The sequence below is a fragment of the Miscanthus floridulus genome, chromosome 1, assembly GCF_019320115.1.
Source record: "Miscanthus floridulus cultivar M001 chromosome 1, ASM1932011v1, whole genome shotgun sequence".
NCBI lineage: Eukaryota > Viridiplantae > Streptophyta > Magnoliopsida > Poales > Poaceae > Miscanthus > Miscanthus floridulus.
The window spans coordinates 39,963,358-39,990,511 of NC_089580.1; the positions used below are offsets into that span (position 1 = coordinate 39,963,358).

The 27,154-nt window shown below is 48.3% G+C and overlaps 3 protein-coding genes and 1 non-coding gene across 5 annotated transcripts; 2 read left to right on the top strand and 2 right to left on the bottom strand.

Moving 5' to 3' along the window:
• The first annotated feature begins 15,474 nt into the window (after nucleotides 1–15,474).
• Nucleotides 15,475–16,397, top strand: LOC136492080 (actin-depolymerizing factor 3-like). The gene is made up of 2 exons (XM_066488240.1): nucleotides 15,475–15,634; nucleotides 15,718–16,397. Exons 1-2 carry the CDS (start codon nucleotides 15,632–15,634, stop codon nucleotides 16,147–16,149), a joined length of 435 nt encoding a protein of 144 aa, XP_066344337.1. The 5' UTR covers nucleotides 15,475–15,631; the 3' UTR covers nucleotides 16,150–16,397.
• A 678-nt stretch (nucleotides 16,398–17,075) lies between these two features.
• LOC136492169 (actin-depolymerizing factor 3) lies at nucleotides 17,076–19,076 on the top strand. Its single transcript, XM_066488304.1, has 3 exons — nucleotides 17,076–17,334; nucleotides 18,295–18,560; nucleotides 18,650–19,076. Exons 1-3 carry the CDS (start codon nucleotides 17,332–17,334, stop codon nucleotides 18,798–18,800), a joined length of 420 nt encoding a protein of 139 aa, XP_066344401.1. The 5' UTR covers nucleotides 17,076–17,331; the 3' UTR covers nucleotides 18,801–19,076.
• Nucleotides 19,077–19,476: 400 nt separating this feature from the next.
• TRNAV-AAC (transfer RNA valine (anticodon AAC)) lies at nucleotides 19,477–19,550 on the bottom strand. The gene has a single exon. It is a non-coding gene; the product is annotated as a tRNA-Val (tRNA).
• Nucleotides 19,551–19,954: 404 nt separating this feature from the next.
• Nucleotides 19,955–24,352, bottom strand: LOC136491934 (zinc finger protein GIS2-like). Of its 2 annotated transcripts, XM_066488149.1 has the most exons (4): nucleotides 24,142–24,352; nucleotides 23,678–23,922; nucleotides 21,038–21,127; nucleotides 19,962–20,824 (listed from the first exon to the last, which is right to left on the bottom strand). In XM_066488149.1, the coding sequence occupies exons 2-4, from the start codon at nucleotides 23,857–23,859 to the stop codon at nucleotides 20,314–20,316; spliced, it is 783 nt and encodes a 260-aa protein (XP_066344246.1). In that variant the 5' UTR covers nucleotides 23,860–23,922; nucleotides 24,142–24,352; the 3' UTR covers nucleotides 19,962–20,313. The 2 variants fall into 2 exon arrangements, with proteins under 2 accessions (XP_066344279.1, XP_066344246.1); XM_066488182.1 differs by lacking the exon at nucleotides 21,038–21,127 and having other exon boundaries at nucleotides 19,955–20,824.
• Nucleotides 24,353–27,154: the final 2,802 nt, after the last annotated feature.

The window sequence follows — 27,154 nt, forward strand, 5'->3', positions numbered from 1 at the left end:
CTGGCTGTCTCGCTGCTGTCTTTGTAAGAACCATTCGCATGCTGCTTCTTATATTCTCAAACCACAATAATCAAGGTTGCTAAACAAGGCCTTCAGAAAAAGCTGTGCAATTTGATAATTGTGGTGTATGCGTATAGATTGGGGGGGTCAACATTCTAAGATCAATTTCTCAGGGACTCGACAGGTCTATTCATAGGAGGCCGGGCACGCTGGTATCCGTATGGTTTGGACGCCTTGATGATGGAAGCCTTGGCCTGCCGTGATGGAATGCTCTTTGCCAAGGAGAAGGCGGTGGTGAAGCTCCAACTGGAGACAGACAATCAGGAGCTGGTCAGACTGTGGGCGAGCAGGGATTTTCAGAGAACATGTCTGGCGCCAATTCTTTGTTGTATGCTAGCCGCTCCTGTAATCGCATAGCTCATGTACTAGCAAAGCAAGTCACAGGTGACTCCAGGCTGGGACAGTGCAAATTGCTCCGGCCTGTATTGTAAACCTGTTGGCTGAAGGGTGTAATTCTCATACTCCCTGATGAATGAATGAAGCTTTAATTCACAAAAAAAAAAAGAAGATCAATAATCTTGGGATACGCTGAAGGCACCTGCGCGGTGGACCTGTAACCCCGCGTTTGAAGAGGTGTGTGATTACATTTTCGGGTAGTCTTACGCGGTAAGCAAATGAAACTGATCAGAAACAGAAATATGCATGGAGCAGTCGTCACGCAAACAGAAAAGTATTGGAATTGGGTAGTCAAGCCAAGGTCGCCCTAGGAATACGGTCCATCAAATTAGTATGAAGCACTCGTTATTGTTAGGACGCAATTCTTAGTGTATTAATCTCACAATTTCCAAGAGTGCTAGCTTTACATATTTGGATTCATAAATAAAACACAGGCAGTCTCTCTCAACACATAGTTTCATCTCACAATTTTATAGGCTACTAGTTACGGTTTACATTATTCACGTCCTCGATCAACCGAGCTAGCTCAGTTTTCTTCACACAGCATAAAGGAGCAACATTCATGCTCTTGAAGTAACTTTCACACACTGAAATATACAGATCTGTGGCAATTTAGCAACTGCAAGCATACCTTCACCGGCCACAATTAAGCGAACTAAAACTAACTTTCCTGTAACCAGCAGCAATTTCAGGAAGCAATGCTTGAACAAGGTAGTAATACTAGTGAAGTACAACATTTTACTGCAATATTCCAAAATTGATTCAGCACTTACTGATGCAGCTCTGGCTCCAAGTGACACCATCATTCACTGATCACTAGCTTAATTTTGAAAATGTTCAAGGTTCCTCGAAAAGTTGCAATATCTCTAAACAGGTAGAAGGCAAGTTTCATCAAACAGCGGTGAGAATAAATCCTGCACACTTGAAGGTTGAAGGACCAAAAATAGATTCTTGTAACTCTGACAAATATAAATATGCAGAAATCAAAAGAACAAATGTTAATTGTATAAGAAATGTCGTTGGGTATGATTAGCACGGCGTAGATGAAGCGGCTCAAATAAAAGAAAGAGCAATGTTCAATTGAGCACTCATGGCACTTAACTGTTAGTTTTCTTTTTAGTTATGTTCATCAGATCGGGATGTATTTGTAGGAATAGAATAGGTGTTCGGGATTTACAGAGAGACAGAGAGAAAGGGGGTGATAGGTAGCAGACCATCAAAAGCCGTAGTGGTCGAAGCTCCGGCCGGGGTTTCGTTGGCGAACGCCATCTGCGCGCCGGCAGCGACGTTCGGTGGAGAGGGAGGCGGCGCTGTGGCGTCCTCGGCGGCAGCGTGTGCGTCGGGGTGGCGTTGCCGGCGTCAGTGGTGCTTCCCGTCGCTGGCAGCGCCCGCCACTTCTCAAGATCGGGTCTAGGGATAGGATGTCGGTGGGGTGACTGGCGGCACGGTGAACCTCGTACTGCGAGCCCCGGCCCCCACCTTTCCTTTATAGCGCTGTGCGACGGGGGCCCACCAACCATGTAGGGTTAGGCGCCCCTGATCAGGGCGCGAGAACAAGGCCCAAAAGGTCGTTGGGCCTAACTGGTGGGAGATCAAACCTAACATTCTCCCCCTTGATCTCTCATCTATTCTTCGTTCTTTAATTTCGTACTCAAAACTTTCAATTCATATTTTTCTTGCTTCCATCCTATTTCATCACAGATTAGTGCATAGAACTGTCCCATCGTCACAGCAATTAGTGCCGTTGGACTAACAGCCACAATACACTTCTCCGTTTTGAAATGTAAACTTTCTTTAGGCCCTTCGTATGTTCGGGAATCATAGGCTTTCCCTTAAACCCATGCCGACTACGTGTTCTCTGAACACGTTGGGTGGTAAGCCCTTTGTGAGCGGATCCGCGAGCATTTTCTCTGTACTTATATGCTCAAGACTTATTATATGATCTCGAACTTTATCTTTCACAACATAGTACTTTATGTCAATGTGTTTGGCAGCACCACTTGACCTATTGTTGTGAGCATACTGTACCGCTGGATTGTTATCACAATACAATCTCAGTGGTTCATTTACATTATCAATCACTTTCAATCCGGGTATGAATTTCTTCAGCCAATTCACCTGCCCCGTTGCCTCATAGCATGCTACAAACTCGACATACATTATCGAGGATGTAGTTACGGTTTGTTTGGAGCTTTTCCACGATATAGCCCCTCCTGCGAGAGTAAATACATATCCTGACGTGGATTTTCTTTCATCTCCCGCATAATCAGAATCTGAATACCCATCTATCTGCAGGGAGTCAGATCTTCTATATGTAAGCATGAGGCCTTTCGTACCCTGCAAATAACGCAGGACTTTCTTCACTAATTTCCAATGTTCAATTCCTGGATTCTTTTGATATCTGCCAAGTAACCCGGTAACAAAAGCTAAGTCAGGGCGTGTACACACTTGAGCATATTGTAAACTTCCAACAGCTGAAGCATACGGTACCGCTTTCATTCGGTCAATTTCATATTGGTTCTAGGGACACTGATGTTCCCCAAATCTATCGCCCTTAACTATAGGAGCAGGTGAAGGACTGCACGCATGCATACTAAATTTCTTCAAGACCTTTTCTATGTATGCCTTTTATGATAATCCTAGAACCCCTTTTCTCCTGTCTCGGTGAATCTCTATTCCCAAAACGAACGAGGCCTCACCGAGATCTTTCATATCAAAGTTTGAGGATAAGAATTTCTTCGTTTCCATTAGTAGATTGATATCACTACTAGCAAGCAAGATATCATTCACATACAAAATTAGGAATATGTACTTTCCATTCTTGAACTTTGCATAAACGCAATTGTCCTCAACATTTTCTTCAAACCCAAATCCTTTTATCGTTCTATCAAACTTCAAATACCACTGTCTTGAAGCTTGCTTCAATCCGTAGATTGATTTCTTCAGGCGGCATCCCATATTTTCCTTTCCTTTTACGACAAAACCTTTCGGTTGTGCCATATAAACATTTTCTTCCAAATCTCCATTTAGGAAAGCCGTCTTTACATCCATTTGATGTAACTCCAAATCATAGTGGGCTACAAGTGCCATTATAGTTCTGAAGGAATCTTTATATGAGACTGGAGAAAACGTCTCATTATAATCAATCCCTTCTCTTTGCGTGAAGCCTTTCGCCACAAGTCGCGCTTTAAATCTTTCTATATTCCCTTGTGAGTCATATTTCGTTTTGTAGACCCATTTACAGCCTACTGTTTTGGCTCCTTTAGGAATATTTTCTAAGTCCCAAACTTTATTGGTACTCATTGATTTCAATTCATCTTCCATGGCCTTAAGCCACTTTGATGAGTGGTCGCTTCTCATGGCTTCTTCAAATGAGGTGGGATCATCCCCCATCTGACATTCTTCTGTTTCATAAACTTCATAGTGATCAGTAATAGCTGATCGTCTTATTCTTTGAGACCTTCTAGGTGCCTCTGGCACTTGTTCCACATTGGGCTCTTGTTGTTCTTCCTCATGTGCAACATTTGGTTCTATAGGTTCCTCAAGGATAGGTTCCTCAAGGACAGGTTCCTCATGTTCATTCATTGTCGCCACGGGAGAACTTGCAACAGGTGTTGGCACTACAGTGTCCTGCATTGTCGGTGCAACAGCAGCAGGTAGCGTGAAGAATGGTTCTTCAACCATCGGAGTGGGTACATGTACCCGCTTCTCCTGTAGGCTGATTTCTCGTGCTACCACGCTCCCCCTGATCATGTTATCCTCCAAGAACACAACGTGTCTTGTTTCTACAATCTTCGTATGTCTGTCAGGACAATAGAAGCGATATCCTTTCGATCTTTCTGGATAGCCAATAAAATGGCAGCTGACTGTCTTGGAGTCTAACTTTCCTATGTTTGGGTTAAACACTTTTGCCTCAGCTGGACAGCCCCACACACGCAAATGGTTAAGTGAGGGTTCCCTTCCTATCCATAATTCATACGGTGTTTTAGGCACCGATTTACTTGGTACTCGATTAAGTATGTGAATGGCGGTTTTTAGTACCTCCATCCATAAACTAATCGGTAATGTGGAGTAACTCATCATGCTTCTTACCATATCCATTAAGGTACGGTTACGTCTTTTAGCCACTCCATTCTGCTGAGGCTCCCCTGGTGTGGAGTACTGAGTAACTATGCCATTTTCCTATAGGAACCTTGCGAATGGTCCAGGAATTTGGCCATATGGGGTATGTCACCCATAGTACTCTCCACCTCGGTCTGATCGTACTATCTTGATTTTCTTATTGTGCTGATTTTCAACTTCAGCTTTAAATATTTTGAATTTATCCAATGCTTCCGATCTTTCTTTAATTGGATAAATATTGCCATAACGAGAGTAGTCGTCTGTGAATGTTATAAACGAGTCATAACCATCCACACTTTTCACAGGAAAAGGACCACAGATGTCTGTGTGGATTATTTCTAAAATTCATGTGCTTCGTTTGGCATCTTTCTTAATTTTCTTGACATACTTTCATTTGATGCAATCAATACATTGTTCTAAATCTAAAAATTCTAAGTGCGGGAGAATTGATTCCTTAACCAATCGTTCCATTCTCCCCCTCGAAATATGGCCCAAGCGACAATGCCATAATTTCGAAGAGACAATATTAATTCTCTTCCGCTTCTTAGTTGCATCCGCAGATGGGGAATCATTCACATTCTCATCACATACATTGTTCGCATTCTCAACAAGAGATAATAAATAAAGCTTGTCTTATCGAAAGGCAAGACCAACACATTTATTATTAACCAGTATCTTACACTTGCCATCACCAAAATGGCAATCAATTCTATCATCATCAAGTTTCGAAACACTTATCAAATTTCTACGCAAAGAGGAAACATAAAGTACTTCTTTAAGTCTAAGTACAAAACCATTATTCAATTCTAAAGAAAAATCTCCAATGGCTTCAACATTGGCTTGCACTCCATTTGCAACTTTAATCGTTCTTTCTCCTCTTTGCAAGGTTCTCGTCCCATTTAACCCTTGTAAGGAATTTGTAACATAGGTAGTTGCTCCTGAATCAACCCACCAAGTGGATTTGTCATAACATAAATACAGGGATTCATCTACAAATGTAATAAATTCATCACCTTTCTTTAGCAGAGATTTCAGGAAGTCTGGACAATCCCTCTTGTAGTGTCCATTCTTGAAGCAGTGCTTGCACTGATCTTTTTCAGCTCCACCATACTGCTGATTCTCAGAATCCTGGGGTTTCTTTCCCTGTGAACTGGAGGAAGAGGTCTTATCCCACTTAGGTTTCCCTTATGGTTTAGAATTCTTGCCATTAAAGTTCTTTCTTTTGTTATCCTTCACAAAATGAGCAGATTCACCTTGTGAGGACTTTATCCTCTCCTCTTCTTGAGCACACATTGAGATAAGTCTTTCTATGCCCCATCTTTCAGGCTGCATATTATAGTTCACAATGGTGTCATATTCTTTTGGCAAAGAAGAAAAAATCAAATGAATTAGGAAATCCTCCTCCTTCAAATTCATTTTTTTAGCTTAGATGCCGTAGTGTTCATCTTCAAAATGTGCTCTCTTATGCTACCACGAGTGAATTTCTCATTCACAAGCTTCTTAATCAGTGAACTTGCTGTGGCCTTGGTAGACCCAGTAAACTGACTCTTGATTTTCTCAAGATATTCTTTGGCAGTAGCACATTCAGGGATTGAGCCCCTTATCTGTTCTTCTATGGTGGCTTTGGCTACCAACAGGCACTTGCGGTTGGAGAGAGTCCATTGCCTATGTTCAAGGTCATATTTCATTTTTATTTCAGCATGATCACGCTTTCGAGCAGCGAAATCAGCGTCAGATTCATTGTCACCTCTCACCGGGTCCTCTGGCTCAGTAGGACACGGTGAGGTGGTGGCAAAATCGACCTCTCCCAACGCAAGTTCCAATTCATACTTCTCTCGCCACACACGGTGATTGGTTCCATTGAGTGTCGGGATGTTGGCAATGTTCACAATGCATTTGCCTCCTGAAATCACACCAGAGTAAGTAAGAACATTTATACATGAAATTTCATGCTTTAACTCAACGTTGGTCAAATTAAAACTTATAATTCATCCATACAAACATTTTACATCCCCGTTGGGCAGAAGTAAAATTAATGCACAATTTCTCATGGATCAAAAATTATAATATTGTTATTAACAACGTTGGTCAGAAAATAACAATATCATAATCGCATCAAAATTATCAGAAATTTATTTCTCTCAAAATTAAATTATCCCATTGGTTCAAATTTAATCAAAGAGAACAATAATTATCATGCACAGCGAAAACATTAATAATCTTTTCATATTATTATTTTCTAGAAGCACTAAAAAATTTACTGTTTTTCTGAGCAAAATATCGTTGGATAAAATTTGCACAGAAAAATTGTATCAAAATCATTCAAATTCATCAAAATTATGCATTAAAAATTGCTTCTAGAAAATAATAAGAAAATTTTCTTCTTCTTTCATTTTAGCCCAGCGCGGCCTAGCTCGCCCAGCAGCGCGACCTGGCCAGCAGCGCGCGCGGCAGCGGCCCAAGACGGCCCAGCGCCCGTGCTCTTGCGATGTCCCGCACGCTGCCCCCGCGCCCAGGCCGCAACCTGGGCCTGGGCCGGAAATTCGGCCTTGCGCGCTGTCGACGAAATATGGTCGGCAGTCCACCGAGGGGGGTGCCCGTGGTGGTAGATTATCGATAGACGGTGCATGTAATCAGGAACCAGATGGTGACACAAGGCGCAAAGACAGCAATTTATACAGGTTCGGGCTGTCTGATCGACGTAATACCCTACGTCCTGTGTCTTTGGTGTATTGTATTGAAATGTATATAGATTAACCTGTCCTCTAAGGGACCCTTGTCTCTCCTTATATACTCCGAAGAGACAAGGTTACAAGTAAAGTATCCAATTTGGTACTATTACAATATCTAGTACAACTTGTAATCTTGATGTGCACGCCTTGATCTTACGGGCCAGACCACCTCGGATGGTGCGGCCCATGTACCATCTTGTGCTACCCGGGGGTATATCCCCCACAGCTAGTCCCCAAGCGCCATGTATTCTGATGCGACATGCCGTTTCAACCTTCTCTGAATAGTGAGGCTTGAGTTCTTGACATCTCCGACCACCGTTGTCACCGGAGAAGGAGGTTGTCCGAAGAATGTATGGTGCTCTTAAGAAGAAAGAAAAAGATTTCCGTCCTAGGAAGTGTGCCCACTTGTATTTCTGAAAAGAAATGTAAGTGCGTCTTGAAGCGTAGCGTCCTTGATCATCAGAGGCGTAGAGGTCGAAAAACAAACACATTCACCGTAAGGTGAAGTGTGCCCACTTAGTCCCCGAGCCTGGTAGTAGGTGACGTAGGCACGTGGTGCCAGGGTCTAAAAAGAATTCCCAGTTAAGTTGAGAATCCAATCGTCATACAGGCGATACGAGATGCACCGGCAGGTGCATCGTACCGATGTAGTCCCCGAGCTTGCTGGAAGGCGAGGTATGAGCCTTGTAGCGAGGTCTAAGTGAGAAAAAATATCCCAACTGTATGCGAGTTGCCAGTCACATGTAGTCGAGACGCAAAGTCCCCGAGCCGTGGTCGGAGAGTGGTCGAGGCAGTCCCCGAGCACAGGTCGAGGAGCGAGCGATGAAGTCCCCGAGCCGTGATCGGAGAGTGATCGAGGCAGTCCCCGAGCATAGGTCGAGGAGCGAGCGACGAAGTCCCCGAGCCATGGTCGGAGAGTGATCGAGGTAGTCCCCGAGCACAGGTCGAGGAGCGAGCGACGAAGTCCCCGAGCCATGGTCGGAGAGTGATCGAGGCAGTCCCCGAGCACAGGTCAAGGAGTGAGTGACGAAGTCCCCGATCCATGGTCGGAGAGTGATCGAGGCAGTCCCCGAGCGTAGGTCAAGAAGCGAGCGACGAAGTCCCCAAGCATAGCTCGAAATTACTGCAATATAAATATGTAGAATGGTAGTACATGATGTACAAAATAATAAATTATGGAGAAAAAATCAGCGGTGAAGAAAATACGATCAGCAGTCATTTGCAAATGAGCATGATGTGATAAAGCAGTTGGTGCTTTGTGAACATCAGTATTAATATGAAGTTTGTGTTTATACTTAATATAAATCGTCCGACCAGTTAGTATGTAGCTGAGCCTCTAGCCCTAGCTAGCCCGTTAACCATAACGCGGGGCACGGAGCCCGTGCACGTGTAGGAAGAACAAAGCGTCGCTAAGGAGCCGCAGCCGACCACCCATAACGCAGAGGGCAGACGCTCGTGCACGTGTAGGGAGGAGCCGGAGACAGGTCCTTTTCTAGAAACATCGAGTGTCAACATGACTGGTCGAGGATTTGCATTAAGTATAGCTGTATGTTATATTTAAGATGGTATACATGGACAAACGCTATTTGAAGAATAATCATGACCAGGACGTTGTGGAGAAACGCCGTAAAAAATTATGTTAAATATAAATATTAGAAGTATACTTATCTTTGATAGAAATCTGGTCGGTGGTGATGAAGTTGTCCGGTCCTCGAGCTTTTCGGCCTGTTGTGACGATGGTCGCGATTGTCGTAGCGCTGTTCTTCGCGGCGATCATTATTGCGACGTGGTCTGGTAGTCGATGTGGTCGGAGCTCGGTAGAGCTGCTCAGGACGTGGTCGACGTGGTCGTGGTCGACGTGGTCAGAACTCGGCAGAGCTGCTCGGGACGTGGTCGTGGTCGACGTGGTCGGAGCTCGGCAGAGCTGCTCGGGACTTGGTCGACGTGGTCTATGGTCGACGTGGTCGGAGCTCGGCGGAGCTGCTCGAGACGTGGTCGACGTGGTCTATGGTCGACGTGGTCGGAGCTTGATGGAGCTGCTCGAGACGTGGTCGACGTGGTCTATGGTCGATGTGCTCGGAGCTCGGTAGAGCTGCTCGATCGGCCCGCTTGGCTTGACGTGGCTCGCTTAGATGGCTCGATGCGTGCATTGTCTTCGTAGTCGTCGTTGGCTTGTGTGGTGATCTAACTTGGACTTGTACGAAGTATCAGTTGCTATGCAAGAAACGGTGATATATACATGTATATGCACTCCATTGATGCATGGCCCTGTATACCACATATATGCTTCCTTGGTTGCATGGTTCTGTAACATAGCACGGTGGCTTGATGCAGTCGGATAGCTTGTTCGATGCCTCGGAAGATCATCTCGGCGGTCATGTTGGCGTTGGAGAGCTTGTCACAAGACGGGATGAATAGACAGTGCTCAGCTTGATTGCGGCCGCATGATGCGCACATACGTATATACGTGCACATGCATGTGCCCCTGTAGATCCGTGGTTGCATATTTGCATGCATGCAGATCCTGAGTAGCAGATCCGTATAAGCACGAGGAGTCCAATCTGAGCGAGAGTCAAGAAGCCGCCGCGATTGACGCTGCTCATTGCTTGTATGACTGTTCGTGGTCCAGGATCACCATGCGCGATAGCATGCCGCCGCAAATCATCGCGTGATGCCGAGGCGATCTTGCCATCTAGCGGGCCATCGGTCGTCGATAAGTCGCTGCCGGGATAGCAGTGCTTTGACTTGGCGACGCGTGCTGCTCGGAGATGCGCCGTGATCGTTGAAGGATGTCGACACGATCAGCCGAGTTGTCGCAAAGGATGTTGATCTTGAGTTATGCCATCTAATTTGCCAGGGATCAGCGCGCATGACCCCTAAAGGGGACCCCTACCTGGCGTGCCACTATCGACGAAATATGGTCGGCAGTCCACCGAGGGGGGTGCCCGTGGTGGTAGATTATCGGTAGACGGTGCGTGTAATCAGGAACCAGATGGTGACATAAGGCGCAGAGACAACGATTTAGACAGGTTCGGGCCGTCTGGTCGACGTAATACCCTACGTCCTGTGTCTTTGGTGTATTGTATTGAGATGTATACAGATTAACCTGTCCTCTAGGGGACCCTTGTCTCTCCTTATATACTCCGAAGAGACAAGGTTACAAGTAAAGTATCCAATTTGGTACTATTACAATATCTAGTACAACTTGTAATCTTGATGTGCACACCTTGATCTTACGGGCCAGGCCACCTCAGATGGTGCGGCCCATGTACCATCTTGTGCTACCCGGGGGTATATCCCCCACAGCTAGTCCCCAAGCGCCATGTATTCTGATGCGACATGCCGTTTCAACCTTCTCTAAATAGTGAGGCTTGAGTTCTTGACATCTCCGACCACCGTTGTCGCCGGAGAAGGAGGTTATCCGAAGAATGTATGGTGCTCTTAAGAAGAAAGAAAAAGATTTCCGTCCTAGGAAGTGTGCCCACTTGTATTTCTAAAAAGAAATGTAAGTGCGTCTTGAAGCGTAGCGTCCTTGATCATCAGAGGCGTAGAGGTCGAAAAACAAACACATTCACCGCAAGGTGAAGTGTGTCCACTTAGTCCCTGAGCCTGGTAGTAGGTGACGTAGGCACGTGGTGCCAGGGTCTAAAAAGAATTCCCAGTTAAGTTGAGAATCCAATCGTCGTACAGGCGATACGAGATGCACCGGCAGGTGCATCGTACCGATGTAGTCCCCGAGCTTGCTGGAAGGCGAGGTATGAGCCTTGTAGCGAGGTCTAAGTGAGAAAAAATATCCCAACTGTATGCGAGTTGCCAGTCACATGTAGTCGAGACGCAAAGTCCCCGAGCCGTGGTCGGAGAGTGGTCGAGGCAGTCCCCGAGCACAGGTCGAGGAGCGAGCGATGAAGTCCCCGAGCCGTGATCGGACAGTGATCGAGGCAGTCCCCGAGCATAGGTCGAGGAGCGAGCGACGAAGTCCCCGAGCCATGGTCGGAGACTGATCGAGGTAGTCCCCGAGCACAGGTCGAGGAGCGAGCGACGAAGTCCCCGAGCCGTGGTCGGAGAGTGATCGAGGCAGTCCCCGAGCACAGGTCAAGGAGTGAGCGACGAAGTCCCCGAGCCATGGTCGGAGAGTGATCGAGGCAGTCCCCAAGCGTAGGTCAAGAAGCGAGCGACGAAGTCCCCAAGCATAGCTCGAAATTACTGCAATATAAATATGTAGAATGGTAGTACATGATGTACAAAATAATAAATTATGGAGAAAAAATCAGCGGTGAAGAAAATACGATCAGCAGTCATTTGCAAATGAGCATGATGTGATAAAGCAGTTGGTGCTTTGTGAACATCAGTATTAATATGAAGTTTGTGTTTATACTTAATATAAATCGTCCGACCAGTTAGTATGTAGCTGAGCCTCTAGCCCTAGCTAGCCCGTTAACCATAACGCGGGGCGCGGAGCCCGTGCACGTGTAGGAAGAACAAAGCGTCGCTAAGGAGCCGCTGCCGACCACCCATAACGCAGAGGGCAGACGCTCGTGCACGTGTAGGGAGGAGCCGGAGACAGGTCCTTTTCTAGAAACATCGAGTGTCAACATGATTGGTCGAGGATTTGCATTAAGTATAGTTGTATGTTATATTTAAGATGGTATACATGGACAAACGCTATTTGAAGAATAATCATGACCAGGACGTTGTGGAGAAACGTCGTAAAAAATTATGTTAAATATAAATATTAGAAGTATACTTATCTTTGATAGAAATCTGGTCGGTGGTGATGAAGTTGTCCGGTCCTCGAGCTTTTCGGCCTGTTGTGACGATGGTCGCGATTGTCGTAGCGCTGTTCTTCGCGGCGATCATTATTGCGACGTGGTCTGGTAGTCGATGTGGTCGGAGCTCGGTAGAGCTGCTCAGGACGTGGTCGACGTGGTCATGGTCGACGTGGTCGGAGCTCGGCGGAGCTGCTCGGGACGTGGTCGTGGTCGACGTGGTCGGAGCTCGGCAGAGCTGCTCGGGACGTGGTCGACGTGGTCTATGGTCGACGTGGTCGGAGCTCGGCGGAGCTACTCGAGACGTGGTCGACGTGGTCTATGGTCGACGTGGTCGGAGCTCGATGGAGCTGCTCGAGACGTGGTCGATGTGGTCTATGGTCGATGTGCTCGGAGCTCGGTAGAGCTGCTCGATCGGCCCGCTTGGCTTGACGTGGCTCGCTTAGATGGCTCGATGCGTGCGTTGTCTTCGTAGTCGTCGTTGGCTTGTGTGGTGATCTAACTTGGACTTGTACGAAGTATCAGTTGCTATGCAAGAAACGGTGATATATACATGTATATGCACTCCATTGATGCATGGCCCTGTATACCACATATATGCTTCCTTGGTTGCATGGTTCTGTAACATAGCACGGTGGCTTGATGCAGTCGGATAGCTTGTTCGATGCCTCGGAAGATCATCTCGGCGGTCATGTCGGCGTTGGAGAGCTTGTCACAAGACGGGATGAATAGACAGTGCTCGGCTTGATTGTGGCCGCATGATGCGCACGTACGTATATACGTGCACATGCATGTGCCCCTGTAGATCCGTGGTTGCATATTTGCATGCATGCAGATCCTGAGTAGCAGATCTGTATAAGCACGAGGAGTCCGATCTGAGCGAGAGTCAAGAAGCCGCCGTGATTGACGCTGCTCATTGCTTGTATGACTGTTCGTGGTCCAGGATCACCATGCGCGATAGCATGCCGCCACAAATCATCGCGTGATGCCGAGGCGATCTTGCCATCTAGCGGGCCGTCGGTCGTCGATAAGTCGCTACTGGGATAGCAGTGCTTCGACTTGGCGACGCGTGCTGCTCGGAGATGCGCCGTGATCGTTGAAGGATGTCGACGCGATCAGTCGAGTTGTCACGAAGGATGTTGATCTTGAGTTATGCCATCTAATTCGCCAGGGATCAGCGCGCATGACCCCTAAAGGGGACCCCTACCTGGCGCGCTACTATCGACGAAATATGGTCGGCAGTCCACCGAGGGGGGTGCCCGTGGTGGTAGATTATCGGTAGACGGTGCGTGTAATCAGGAACCAGATGGTGACACAAGGCGCAGAGACAGCGATTTAGACAGGTTCGGGCTGTCTGGTCGACGTAATACCCTACGTCCTGTGTCTTTGGTGTATTGTATTGTATTGAGATGTATACAGATTAACCTGTCCTCTAGGAGACCCTTGTCTCTCCTTATATACTCCGAAGAGACAAGGTTACAAGTAAAGTATCCAATTTGGTACTATTACAATATCTAGTACAACTTGTAATATTGTTGTGCACGCCTTGATCTTACGGGCCGGGCCACCTCGGATGGTGCGGCCCATGTACCATCTTGTGGTACCCGGGGGTATATCCCCCACACGCGCTCTCCCGCCTGGGCCGGGACGCTGGCCCGCGCATCTGGCGCCGTTCCTCCCCATCGGACGGTCGTCCGTTTCCATCACTCGGATAAAAACCCGACGCCGCGCGGGGCCTGAAAACCCTAGCTCATTCGGCTCCTCCCCTTTCTCTCTCTTCGCTCTTTCTCTCTTCTCAGCCGCAGCGATGACAGCAGCCACCGAGCAGCCACGAGCGAGAAAGGCAGAGCGGGCAGCCATGGCGAGCCTTGGCGTCGTCGCCGGCCCCCTCGCCGGCGCGCGTGCTCCCCAACGGGTGAGCACGCCGCCGTCGAGCGGCCTGGCCGCGGCGCTTCCTTGGCCGAGCCCAGCGAGCAGCGAGCCGAATCGGCGCTTCTTCTCCCGCGCCGGCGAAGGTTCATCCGACACACCATAACCCTAGCTCCCGCTTTCCCCTTTCTGATTTGAGTTGTTCTTTTCGGGTTTATCCGAATGGGAAACTAGGGTTAGGGTTAGGGTTCATTCTTGCCGATTCGTTTTCTTTGCTTTCGATTTCTTTCTCTTCGTTCATCCGAATGGAAAACTTAGGGTTAGGGTTAGGGTTTCGACCCTTCTTTCTTTCTTCTTCCCCTTTTCCCTCTTTCGGATTTGTGTCTAGGGTTCTCGGAATCCAACCCTCCCCTTTTCCCTTCTTCCGATTTGATTTGGGGAATTAGAGTTAGGTCTTTGGGTTCGGCTTTCTATTTTCTTTTCCGATCCGCATCTGATTTCTTGTCGAACCATGGCTCCGGTACCATTGTTAGTTTTCTTTTTAGTCATGTTCATCAGATCGGGATGTATTGGTAGGAATAGAATAGGTGTTCGGGATTTACAGAGAGACAGAGAGAAAGGGGGTGATAGGTAGCAGACCATCAAAAGCCGTAGTGGTCGAAGCTCCGGCCGGGGTTTCGTTGGCGGACGCCATCTGCGCGCCGGCAGCGACGTTCGGTGGAGAGGGAGGCGGCGTTGTGGCGTCCTCGGCGGCGGCGTGTGCGTCGGGGTGGCGTTGCCGGCGTCAGTGGTGCTTCCCGTCGCTGGCAGCGCCCGCCACTTCTCAAGATCGGGTCTAGGGATAGGATGTCGGTGGGGTGACTGGCGGCACGGTGAACCTCGTACTGCGAGCCCCGGCCCCCACCTTTCCTTTATAGCGCTGTGTGACGGGGGCCCACCAACCATGTAGGGTTGGGCGCCCCCAATCAGGACGCGAGAACAAGACCCAAGAGGCCGTTGGGCCTAACTGGTGGGAGATCAAACCTAACATTAACATGTAAGCAGTTCCATCTCTACAAAAGGAACTGCAATCCGGGCCCCGGCCTTGCATGTAGATACAGCCCTGTCCAAGACGGACGGCGAGGCAAGACGGCCCAAGCAACGCTCGGAACTCTTGATCAACCGCGTAACTCACGCCGACAGAAACACGTGTTGGATGTGGATGCTGCCCAATTATTAATAGCAATCGCTTAATCAGGATGGGTTGGCACGCTCTGGGCGGTGTTTAGCTGTAAGTACCGAACCAACCACGGTTCAGAGGCCGCGGCGACAAGACACGCGCGCTCTGTGCCGACTGCCGAGTGCCACGTACAGGTGTCTAGAACAGACTAGGCTCCGGCCGCTTTGCCCGGTGCTCACACGTGTACAGTACACCTCTTCTTCCTCTCTGATTACTTCCTCGACTGTGACATCTTTTGTTTTGATAACCCGACAGTGACATCGGCCATGGATCCGGCAAGGTCGCGAGCTATTAAAGCACGTCCATTGAGAACCATTGTCCATTGACACTGCAACACTACTGCGGCTACTTGCAAAGCTACAAGGTTGCATGCTGTTGCTGTGATCGTCGTTGAATTGACTTGAATCTTTCAGTTCCCTTCTCCAGTTCTCCACAGCGCCCGGCGGGCTCCGACGCGACTAGACACAATGGTACGTGCTCTCTCGATTCCCAATCTGGACTCTGCAGGAGCACGTTTTCATTTCAGTTACTGGATTGTTGCATTGCACTGCAGGCGAACGCGGCGTCCGGCGTGGCGGTGGCGGAGGAGTGCGTGGCGCGGTTCCAGGAGCTGCGCGGCGGCCGCGCGCACCGCTTCGTGGTGTTCAAGGTCGACGACGCGCTGCAGCGGGTGGTGGTGGACAAGGTGGGCGAACGGGGCGCCGGCTTCGGCGACCTCACCGCCAGCCTCCCCGCCGACGACTGCCGCTACGCCGTGTACGACCACGACTTCACCGTCGAGGACGCCACCGCCACCGGGGAGGCGCCGCGCAGCAAGATCTTCTTCGTGGTCTGGTCCCCCGAGGCGGCGGGCGTGAGGAGCAAGATGGTGTACGCCAGCTCCCGCGAGGGGTTCAGGAAGGAGCTGGACGGCGTGCAGGTGGATCTCCAGGCCACCGAGCCCGGCGAGCTGACGCTCGACGTCCTCAACAACCACGCCGCCTGATGAACGAGGATGATGAGTGCTTGCATTGTCGCTCCGTCCATTCCGTGACGTATGGACACCGTATGCGTGCGTACGGCATGCAAGGTGTACCGTGTACGGAACTACGGGGGTGCTTGCAGCATTGGTGTGTAGTTAATGGTGATATATACCGAGTCGTTCTTGTCGTGCTTGGACCGTTTCCTTCCTTCCTTCCTGTAACGTTGCTGCTACGTATACTACACGAATAAAACTAACGAATTGGTCGCTCTTTTCACTGAATCGGAGGGGATCATCATCATATGTAAAGTACGACGGTTTCGTTTCTCTGTGCGTGCACGTGGTGTCCAGGCTACTGAACAGCGATGTGTTTGCAACCATGGTGTCCCGCTTCTACTGCTAATGTTCTGCTCACAGATCAGCGTGCATGATTACTACTAGTAGTACTGCTTCAAGGACGGCCTGACAGACATCTCACAAGACGCGACGACACGCTAGCAAAGCAGCCGAAAGAAAAGTATAGTAATAATAATTTAATAAAGAAAAAAGAAAAAGGATAAGGCCGGTGCCACGGCCCACGGCCCGCGGTCGGTGTCGATCGCCGCTGCCGCTGCTTTTCTGTGGTTTTGATTCCCCTGATATTTATTTATTTATTACATTTATTATTTTCCAAGGATGCTCATTCCGAAATCTCTTTCGCGGAAAAGAAAACGAACGAAATATTATGAGGAAAAGCTCACGGGAACTAAAAAAAAAAGGCACAAAAGAAAGCACAGCGCAATTCAACTGTGCCGTGCACTATGATCAATCGAGTAGGCAAGTAGCACATACGTACGTACTCCAATTTCGTTACATCGCGGGGCCTGGCGGCCCACCTCCCCTGAGGCGACATCGCGCCGCGCCGACGTGTCTCCATCGGGGCCGTCCATCTAACCATCCGACGACCGCGGCCGCTCCGTTCCGTCGCGGGGCAGCCACCCACCCCATCCTCCCGCACCGCACCGCACGGGGGGCTACGCGGTGGAAAACCCGGCGACCACATCAAAACACGAGGCGTCCCCGCAGGACTGGTCACTGGGCACGCAGCCTAGCAGCACACCAGCGGCCAGCCCCCCTCCTCTCTCGCTGCCCTTCCCTTTCCCCTCTTCGCTTCCTCGGCGGATTCCTCCTCCTCGTCCCCTTCCGACGCGCGCGAGCTTGCCCGAGATGGTGAGGCCCCTGCTCCCCTCCGCTTCCCCTCCCGCCCGCGCGCGGCTGCTCCCCAGATCGGCGCGGGGCGTGCTGGTTCCGCGCCTGATTTCAGGGCTTTTTGTTCTCGCGGGGCGGTAGCGTAGCGCTTCGGATCTAGTTGGATTCAGTGAGGATCGCGGCTGCTCGGCTTGCTCGTGGGCTGATTCGTGGTTTTCTCTGGAGGGATTTCTGATCGGATCGTGGGGGTGTTCATGGTTCCGTGTGTGGTGGGGACTCGGGGGAGACGCTTGAGAGCCGGAATCCTGGCCCGCGTGACCGGGATTCCGCGATCTGTGATTTCGATGTCGGGTGCTTTGTCTAGTGCTAGCTGCAGGCCGTGGCGTGGTGCGCGGCCGCTTGGATCCGTGGTTGTTTGCACTGTGGCGTGTGAAATCGAGCTGTTTAGATCTAAGTTCTGCGAGATGCCGTGGCAGTGGAATCTCGATTGATCCGTGTGTCTCAGCGCCCGTGTAGCTCGTGTGACTGCAATACATCTGCTAATTTGGCTCTCGACGTCTTAGGGTTGCACCAGCTGCTCTGTAGTCCTGTTGGTTCTCGTGTGGATCTGTTGACTGTAGGTTCCAGACTTGCAGTAGCACACTAGCACTGCCATTGACCAGGAGCTGCGCAGCTATGCTGGAATCTCTAGTGGTACTATACTCTGCTAGTACTCACTAGGCGTCGAGAGAAATGCCTTCCGTGTTTAGGGACTTAGTGCACTCGTGTTAGAGTCAAGACTATGAGCTGAAATATCTAATATTAGCAGTTTCTGTACTGGTTCAATGCAGCCTCATTTAGAATGCTGGGGACAATTGGCTCTGCCATGCAAAATAAAATGTGTGAAAGCAACTGTCTCGTAAATTACGAATACCGTTGTACTTTGAAGGGAAATTTCAACGTTGCATTTCCATTTAGCCATGATTTAACTTGTGATCGCAGGCAAATGCAAGATCTGGTGTCGCTGTGAATGATGAGTGCATGCTGAAGTTCGGCGAGCTGCAGTCGAAGAGGCTGCACCGCTTCATAACTTACAAGATGGACGACAAGTTCAAGGAGATAGTTGTGGACCAGGTTGGGGATCGCGCTACCAGCTATGAGGACTTCACAAACAGCCTCCCTGAGAATGACTGCCGATACGCAATCTATGATTTCGACTTTGTGACTGCAGAGGATGTCCAGAAGAGCAGGATCTTCTATATCCTATGGTATTGCTTGTGCCCTCGTGTTTGCATCCCTTGTTGCTGTTTGCTGTGAAGCTGCTCACTCATGAGATGTTTTGCTTCTGAATTCCAAGGTCCCCAGACTCCGCCAAGGTGAAGAGCAAGATGCTTTACGCAAGCTCTAACCAGAAGTTCAAGAGTGGGCTCAATGGCATTCAGGTGGAGCTCCAGGCTACAGATGCAAGTGAAATCAGCATTGATCAGATCAAGGATCGGGCACGCTAGGCGCACCGCACCGCCATCACGTGTTTCATGATCATGCATCATGGACTTGCCTACTACTGTGGATTTGTACGCCACTATAGACTTGGTGCTGTGAAAGACTGCTTGATGATTTGCGGGTTTGTTGCTGTGTAAAAAGGTCCTCATGGCTTCCAGAAGACCATGAAGGTTTGGATCTATCATGTAATTCCTTGTTATCTGCCATTTATGTATGGACTATGGACATGTGTTGCGCTGTTCAACTTACTACAAATAAGTAATCGATATGTTCCCTACTCATGATTCGGTGACAATTGTCTTGGAGGCTTAATCTGTGTTTCAGAAAATTTCAAGTGTTCCTTTGCCACAGTGAAGTAGTGTGCCTCAAACTCCTAGGGTTGAGGACGCTGAGTTCTGTGATAAAGCCATGATTCGGTGACAATTGTCTGGACAAGATTATGTTGAGTTCATCAATTTTTGAAATGTTTGTGTGGCCACGAGCTCGAAGCTTAAGCTTAGAGTGTATCTCTGGCCAATGTAGTGTTGTGTCTGATGCAAATCCCTCGATTGTTTAGCCAAATTTCCAGAGTCGCATGATGCAAATTCTGTACTTCTGTGACACGAGATGGAGGGGGGAAAAAAAGTGGCGTCGCCCGGATGCAAATTCTGTACTTCTGTGACGAGATAGGGCAAAAAAAAGTGGCGTCGCCCGGACTCGAACCGGAGACCTTCAGTGTGTTAGACTGACGTGATAACCAACTACACCACGACACCATGATGGTATAATTAAGGTTAATCAACATGAGGATTTGATCATTTGATGCTTTCGCACAACGAGGCTTGCTGCCCTCTACTGATGTTTTCGCTCGTAGCTTCTGCGTGGTTGGCATGGCTGTCTCATCATGAAATTATGTTCTTATGCGTATGAATGGCCGGAAGTGGAAGTGACCAATCCCTGCTCGATTGCTCACTTGCCATCTCAACCGTGTGCTTGTGCAGCCATTTCCCGGCTCAAGGGCACCATGGTCTCGTTTGACCTCATCTGCTACCCTACTCCTTGTGCAACTCACATGGCGAACCAATGTACCTTTGATCACCTCTCAGATATTCAGATGGTCAGGTGCCAAGTGTCAAACTGTCAAGCATCACTTTGTCCAGATCAAACCGCCGATGTCACCATACAAATTTCAGTGGAAAACAAGTGCTGAAAAGACACAGCAGAGAATGAGCACAAGAGTTGAACATAACCTGACAATTTTTACATGAGCCGTTACAGCACTGTTTGAGCCCACAAAGGGCTATATATCCTGATTAAAAGGGAAAAAGGAGTTTCACCCGCAACACATCCTACAGAATCATCCATCAACTGATTAAAAGGGAAAAAGGAGTTTCACCCGCAACACATCCTACAGAATCATCCCTCAACTACCATGGCAGAAGGAAAACTGTTCCAATATTGTCAGAAACAAATGAAACATCCTGGGTCCAGGCGAAACTCAACCATCGTAACAAAGCGGAGCCCGTCGGCAAAAAGCTCTCAGAACCTGCGGAGCCCGCGATTGAATATCCTGGCCGACGGGCACTCATAAGACATGTGCCCCCTCCCACCGCATGTGTCACAGATGATGGTTGCAATGCAGTTGCGGCTGATGTGCCCTGGCTGACCACAGATGCGGCAAAGGATTTCACGGAATGGGCCACCCTGTATCTCTGAAGCCAGAGTCGTCTTTGGACAGACGCGCGCGACATGGCCAGAGACATTGCACAGGTTGCAAACAGGTTCGTTCTTGCACTCCCGAGCTATGTGCCCTGGCTGACGGCAGTTGTTGCAGGCCCGTTCATTGGTGCAGTCAACAGCGATGTGGCCTGGTTTAAAACATTTGTTGCATAGCTTAACACTAGCTCCTGAAGTAGGGCAATCACGTGCCAAATGACCTGTCTTGTTGCAGGTGTGGCACAGGGCCTCATTCTTGCACTCACTGGCAATGTGCCCAGACTCTTTGCAGTTCCAGCAAACAGTTTGTGAGGTGCATTCTGCTGCAAAGTGCCTGTAGAAAAAAAAAAGAACAGAGTTATGGTCCACTACAAACAAACATCTGAAGAATGAAATATGGCATCTAGCGGGAATTATTAAAATAATACTCTGCACAACAATAAGTCATAAATGCGTGTTCGAGAAAAAAAAAGTCATAAATGCATTTGATTCCAACAAAAAATGGAATGAATGCAGCTATATTAAGAGCGTTGCTGGTTTATTTTACCCTGGAAGGTTACAGTTATTGCACGTAGGCGCAGATGGGCACTCCTTAGCGAAGTGCCCAGGTCTCCGGCAGTTCTTGCATACAAGATCCCTGCAAAATCATTCGTTTTAAAAACGTTTCATTTTCCATGAGCCTGGAATATGATTCACATAAAAAATATTAAACATTGGCATAACTATGTATGAAGAGCAAAGCAATGTTTCCATTTCCATAAGATAAAGCTTATCTTGGTAAAAGATAAGAACAATGTGTGAGTGCTGAGTGCCCCTCTTTCAGTGGTAAACCATGGTGTGTGCCTAAAGATACTCCGCACCAGCTGTAGGTCTTATGAGGTGCTAGGCTGCTAGCATGAACCCTAGTGGTGCAATTTCTCCCAGGGTTCACATAGAAGAAAAAGAAATACACAACATTGTGCATTCTTTAAAAGAACACGGTGAAGCGAAATGCCTTGTTAGGTGATGAGAATAATTAGAACCCAGTTAGGTGATGAGAAGGTATTTTGGTAAGCCCACAAATATTACACCTATTTTCATGAAGGTGTTTCAACCTAGCACAATCTCCCCTCCCCACTCTCCTACACACACATACAGAGGCTCAGATGTTATGACAGGTGCCAAATTCATTAACTTGATTAGCAGAAACACAGTTCAAAACATCTCTTCCTAGATACCAGACATCAGTTGACTCTGATGTTAATGAACGTGCCTCTACAGAAGTACAATTCACATGCCAAAATGGTTTTGATTTAGTGTTTGATGAAATAACCCTATGAACAGTCTATTCTTTTTTTTCTTTACACAAATAAGCTACTGATCCTGTTTACTAAACATTGTCTCATGCTGAGCAATCATTCATGTACTTGACCAATTACAAGAGTGGAAAAAGGAACAGATCATGGAGGCAGACCAAACATTGCTATTTCAAAACAGAACTGACCTCCACATAACTTGTGGAATTAAAAAAACATGGAGACGAGGGCAAATTGTGACATAAATCGGCTGTGAAGCAGCATTGAATGGTCATTTTAATTTAAGCAATGGAGCGAGCTTGGACATGTGCATAAGCAAACTATAGTGTAAAAGGGTGGGCATTAGATAAACTACTGGAGATAAAGAGGGGGAAACTTATCGCTCAAATCAGTGCCGATATTGGCATTACAGTGAATCACTCATGTAACATATATATACAAAAAATAGATGGGTTATTTGGATTCACACCATTACAATTTTTGTTCTTCTGAGATGTACCATTACAATTCACCTATTTGGAAACTTGCCATTACAATTGTTCCCGTACCCGGTTCATGCCATTTTCTACGCTTGAAACAACACCGGACCCACTTGCAGACTGCCGTATTTTCGTATAGCCAAAAATACCCCTCTGACTACCCCTTCCCCCACTCAATGACATGTGGGCCCACACAGTCATCCCCTTCCTCTAACCGGTCACCACTTCCCACCTACGCGTCTTCATGTGCTTCAGCTGACCAAGGGCTCGACGGAGCAGCGGATTCGAGTTCCTCCCGGCCGCGCGCTCGGATCTGCCCACAGCTGCGGCGGGCCGACATGTCCGCACGCTGAACAAGCTCCTCGACCGTCCTAGGAGAGCTCCGCCCACGCTGCTCCGAGCCTCCACGGTCACCGCCGCCGACGTTGCCGCCGCCGCCCATGTCCTCACCAGCGTGCAGCCCTTGGCCCTACCATGATGCCACTCCTGGCCAGCCCGGAGCTCGTGGCGCACCTCCGTATCACCTGCCGTCTGTCGCAGGGCGGACTACGATGCGGCCGTGGCCGCGGCCGCCGGCTCGCCCAAGCTGTGGCTACGCTCGCCAAGCCGGACCTGAGGCGCTGACGACAAGTGGAAGGGGGTCCGCCCCGATGTCGCGGACTGAGATGAAGGGAGAAGGCGGGGGGGCTCTAGGCGGACAGGGGTGCGCCGGTGGGCAGGGGCCATCTCCGGCGAGGTGCAGATGGGGGCGAGGTGGGGCGGGCAAGGGAACGCTGATGGGAGAGGAGGAGCTCCGCCCGCCATGGCGCGGATGGGGGCGAGGTGGGGCGGGCAAGGGAACGCTGATGGGAGAGGAGCTCCGCCCGCCATGGCGCGTGGGAGCTCTGCCAGCCATGGTCGCGCGCGAGCTCGAGGCGGAAGAGCTCCGGCCCTCCATGGCTGCGCGGGAGCTCGAGGCAGAAGAGCTCCGGCCCTCCATGGTCACGCGGGAGCTCCTCCCCGCCATGGCCGAGGGGCACGACAGCGGCCGGCGCCCACTGGTCGCCATGGGAGTTGGGGAAGAAGCTGTCACGGAGAAGACAGGGAAGGAAGGAGGAAGATGACTAGTGGGGTCCACACGTAAGTGACATAGAGAGAGTAAGGTGGTAGGGGTAGTTTTGTCCATACGAAAATACAATGATGCCGTGTACGCCTGCAGCTGGGTCCAAGGCCTCTCCAGACGTATACCGTGGCATATTTCAAACACACGAAGAATTGTAATGGTGAGATTCAAAATAGATGAATAGTAATGGTATTTCTCCAAATTTCGAAAATTGTAATGGTATCAATAAAAAAAACCCAAAATAGATCTATTGTCAGCATAAGATCAATTGAAAGCAAGTCATTGAATAAAGACATAACTCAGAAGCATACCTGTAGCCACGCCGTTCTCTGCGACGGTATGGGCTGCGGCTCCTGCTGCGACTGCGACTGCGACTGCGGCGGGGTGCACGTTCACTGCGCAACCTCTCTCTTCGGCGAGGACTGCGGCTCCTGCTCCTGCTGTGACTGTGGCTCCTACTTCTGCTCCTGCTGTTGCTTCTTGATGAAGTCATAAAAAACGAATCCTAATGTAACGAACTCCAAAAGTAACTTTCAGCAGCTCAGGCTCAGAGTATCTGCAGAAGAAAATGGCTAAATCTCACAACTGGTAAATGGAAATAGAAACCGAAATGCCCGTCCCCTCACCCGATGCTTTTTTGCAAAACAATCGAATGTAGTGGTCATAATACATGCAGATACACTTGCAATTAGATCAGATCCGAATACAAATAGTAGGTTAGGGTTTGGGTGCTCGGTTTCGCACAGCAGGAAGGCGAGACAAGGGGTGGGCGTACCTGGTGGTGCTCGTCGCCGGCTAAGGGCCCGAAGAAGACCTCGGCAACTGGCGTAGGGCGGCAGCAACGGCCGCCCAGTCGTCGCCACGGGGCGCGGTGGGAGGCGGGGGGCGACCGGGCGGGGGAGGGAGAGCGCGCACGCTGGGGGTTAAGGGAAGAACAAAAGGCAGGGTTGCAGCATATAGACAGACCGCGGTCAGGGCTTGTTTGGGTGTTCCTAACCTCGCAGGGATCCCGGCCAATTCCACGGGACTTATGCGGCCCGGTGATTCGATCCTCCGCCAAACCTCTTCTGCTGTTTTTTTTTTTCCATAAGTGTGCCTAATCACGGTTTTATACAAAGTTAAGAGAAAAAGGAGAGTGATAATGTATGAGCTCATTAAGCCAAGATTTATCAAAACCAACACGATCCACACAAGCGAACGAGCCGATGGCTCAGTGGTGGGACTTGCTTAGTGGAGCACCCATGACCTGGGTTCGAGTCCCGCTCGACATTGGTTTCGCATGAGAGTTTTTCACTATTTCCTTTGTAGCCTCGAGTGTGGATGAGTTCAGATACTGCAACTTGTACTTTAAGTGTTGAAGCATAAAAAACATGATCCCTACAAGACTAATCCCACATGGATCAAACAAAGTTCACAATTAAGCAATTGCATATAAATAATTCATAATGGAATGACTATCGACCACTCTAAGAGAATCAGTGACCATAGAGACACAACAAACACGTAATTTGTATCTATTTACGAACTAAAAGCAATTTTTTCATAGGGATGTTTAGCTGTTTGAACATCTGGATATTTAATTTGTTGCACTTCTACCAAATGATGCATGGTCAAAGCCACCCTATCAAATACTCTTGTAAAATTGCCATCGGGGAAACTTTTTTTTTTGCAATATTACCAATCCCGTCTACTTTCACGTACGTGTCACGAGATTTCAGCATGTCAGCATGGAGGACCAACAAACACGTAATTTGTATCTATTTATGAACTAAAAGCGATTTTCTCATAGGGATGTTTAGCTGTCTGAACATTTGGATATTTAATTTGTTGCATTTCTATCAAATGATGCACCATCAAAAGCCATCCTATCAAATATTCTTGTAAAATTGCCATCGGAAAACTTTTTTTGCAATATTATCAATTCCAACTACTTTCGTGTGTGTGTGTCACGAGATTTCAGCGTGTCAGCACGAAGGACCCATGCTAAAAGACAGGAGTGTCCCTCCTTCGTCCCTTTCCCTCACTTCCTCGTCCCTGTTGCACGCCTCCTCCCGATCGAATTTTTTATTTTTAGCCCTTTTTAAAAAAAAAATCATAAATATGTCCCTGGAGGTAAGATTTTAAAATCTAGACCCTTAGCTCGGCGTCATCGTTGCTGATGCCGAGCTTACACTGCTCGGCACCATTATCGCTGGCGCCGAGGTCTTGGACTCGACGCAGACGTGACGGTGACTTGGCAAGCAGCTCGGCGCCATAGATCCTAGCGCCAAGCTTGGCGTCGTAGATCCTGGCGCCGAGCTCGGCGCCGTAGATCTTGGCACCTGATCTATGGCGCCGAGGTAATGTTTTAACCCCGGCCCCAACCTTCCTGCCCGAGTCTTCTTTCTCCTCCCTCTCGGGTTTTTTCTCTCCCCACTTCGCCCTACCTCACGAATCGGCATATTGAACCTTGAAAATTTTGATTTGATCCATAGATCTTCAAGAACAAGGTATCCTCGCTCCCCTCCTACTTTTTTCACATCGATTCGGTATATATTAGTCAGATTTTTCAACCGAAGAATCGTCATTACTTAGGGTTTCATGCAATTTTTAATATTTGTATTATACAACCGTAGGATGATGCCAAGACGTGAAAAAGCTAGCAAACCTAGGTAACCGCAGCGCATGTTGTTATGTTATGGGTTCATTGTTGTACATCAAATAGGAAACCCTAGGTTTATGGTTTAATGTTAATTGCTTTCGATTCTTAAAATGAAATTGGTTGTATTGTAGTTATGGTTCTCATTGACATTAATTTGTGATGTTTTGATTTTTGTTCGTTAAATTACAACCGTTTTGTTAGATGCAAGAAATGTATCGGGAGAAGTTTTGGCGAAAACGGGGTCGTCCTCGAGATTTATACCCCGACGCATCTAGCAAAGATGTCCCCGTCCCATGAAAGATTCAAAGTGTTTATAAACATGAAATGATATTCCTCAATTCTTGAAGTTGTAAAGGCGGACGAACTCAAAGCGTTATTCAAAGGTTTTATTTTTATTTTTGAGTTTATGATCCGCCGCACTATAAAGAGGGATGCAAACTTAGTTGGTCTGAGAAAGATAGAGTGCTTAAGCATAAAAATAAAATCAAAAGAGAGACACTCTAGCACTCTATGAGCACGTAGAATATTTTTCAGTGATTGTTGGTGTCGGAAGTCCCGTCATAAGCTGAAACTCCCGACCGTCGGAAGTCACGACTCATGCCGAAAGTCCTGACGCCCAGTCACTTAGCCTGTGCAGTGACTGTGGTCGTCGGAAGTCCCGACCCAAGTCGGGAGTCCCGACACCTAGGGTTTTGCTGGCCGGCTGTCTGCGCACGTCGGAAGTCCTGATGTATGTCGGAACTCCCGATAATCTGTATGATACGATTAGACTATACACGTTCTAATGAATTTATATTTAATCTGTGTACTATATTTGTGCCTTTTTAGTAGTGTAGTATAATTAATGATTCACGAAAAAATTTCGCAAGAGTTTTCCTTGTTCCAGGAGCATCCACACTTACAAACAGAGACATCATTATATAATCCAAATATTTAATCATCGAAAGAGCACAATGTAACCACAACGAATATCACAATCAATATAACATGTCCTACATAGTCCAAATAATCCACAATATCCATACATTCCCAAATAGTTACAGGAAAGTGACTACAAAATCCATAAATAGTACATACTAACATCTACCACAAACCCTCACTGCCTCCTAGTCTAACCCTTACCTTTGTGACCGAGAACGCTGGTACC

What these genes read in the sequence shown, in the direction of transcription:
- LOC136491934 (XM_066488149.1), bottom strand. Translation starts at nt 23,859, where the DNA reads ATGACTTCATCAAGAAGCAACAGCAGGAGCAGAAGTAGGAGCCACAGT. An exon ending in AGAGAACGGCGTGGCTACAG is followed by an intron (nt 21,128 to 23,677) that starts GTATGCTTCTGA and finishes ATGATTTTGCAG; the next exon opens with GGATCTTGTATGCAAGAACT. An exon ending in AATAACTGTAACCTTCCAGG is followed by an intron (nt 20,825 to 21,037) that starts GTAAAATAAACC and finishes TTTTTTCTACAG; the next exon opens with GCACTTTGCAGCAGAATGCA.
- LOC136492169 (XM_066488304.1), top strand. An exon ending in AGGATCTTCTATATCCTATG is followed by an intron (nt 18,561 to 18,649) that starts GTATTGCTTGTG and finishes CTGAATTCCAAG; the next exon opens with GTCCCCAGACTCCGCCAAGG.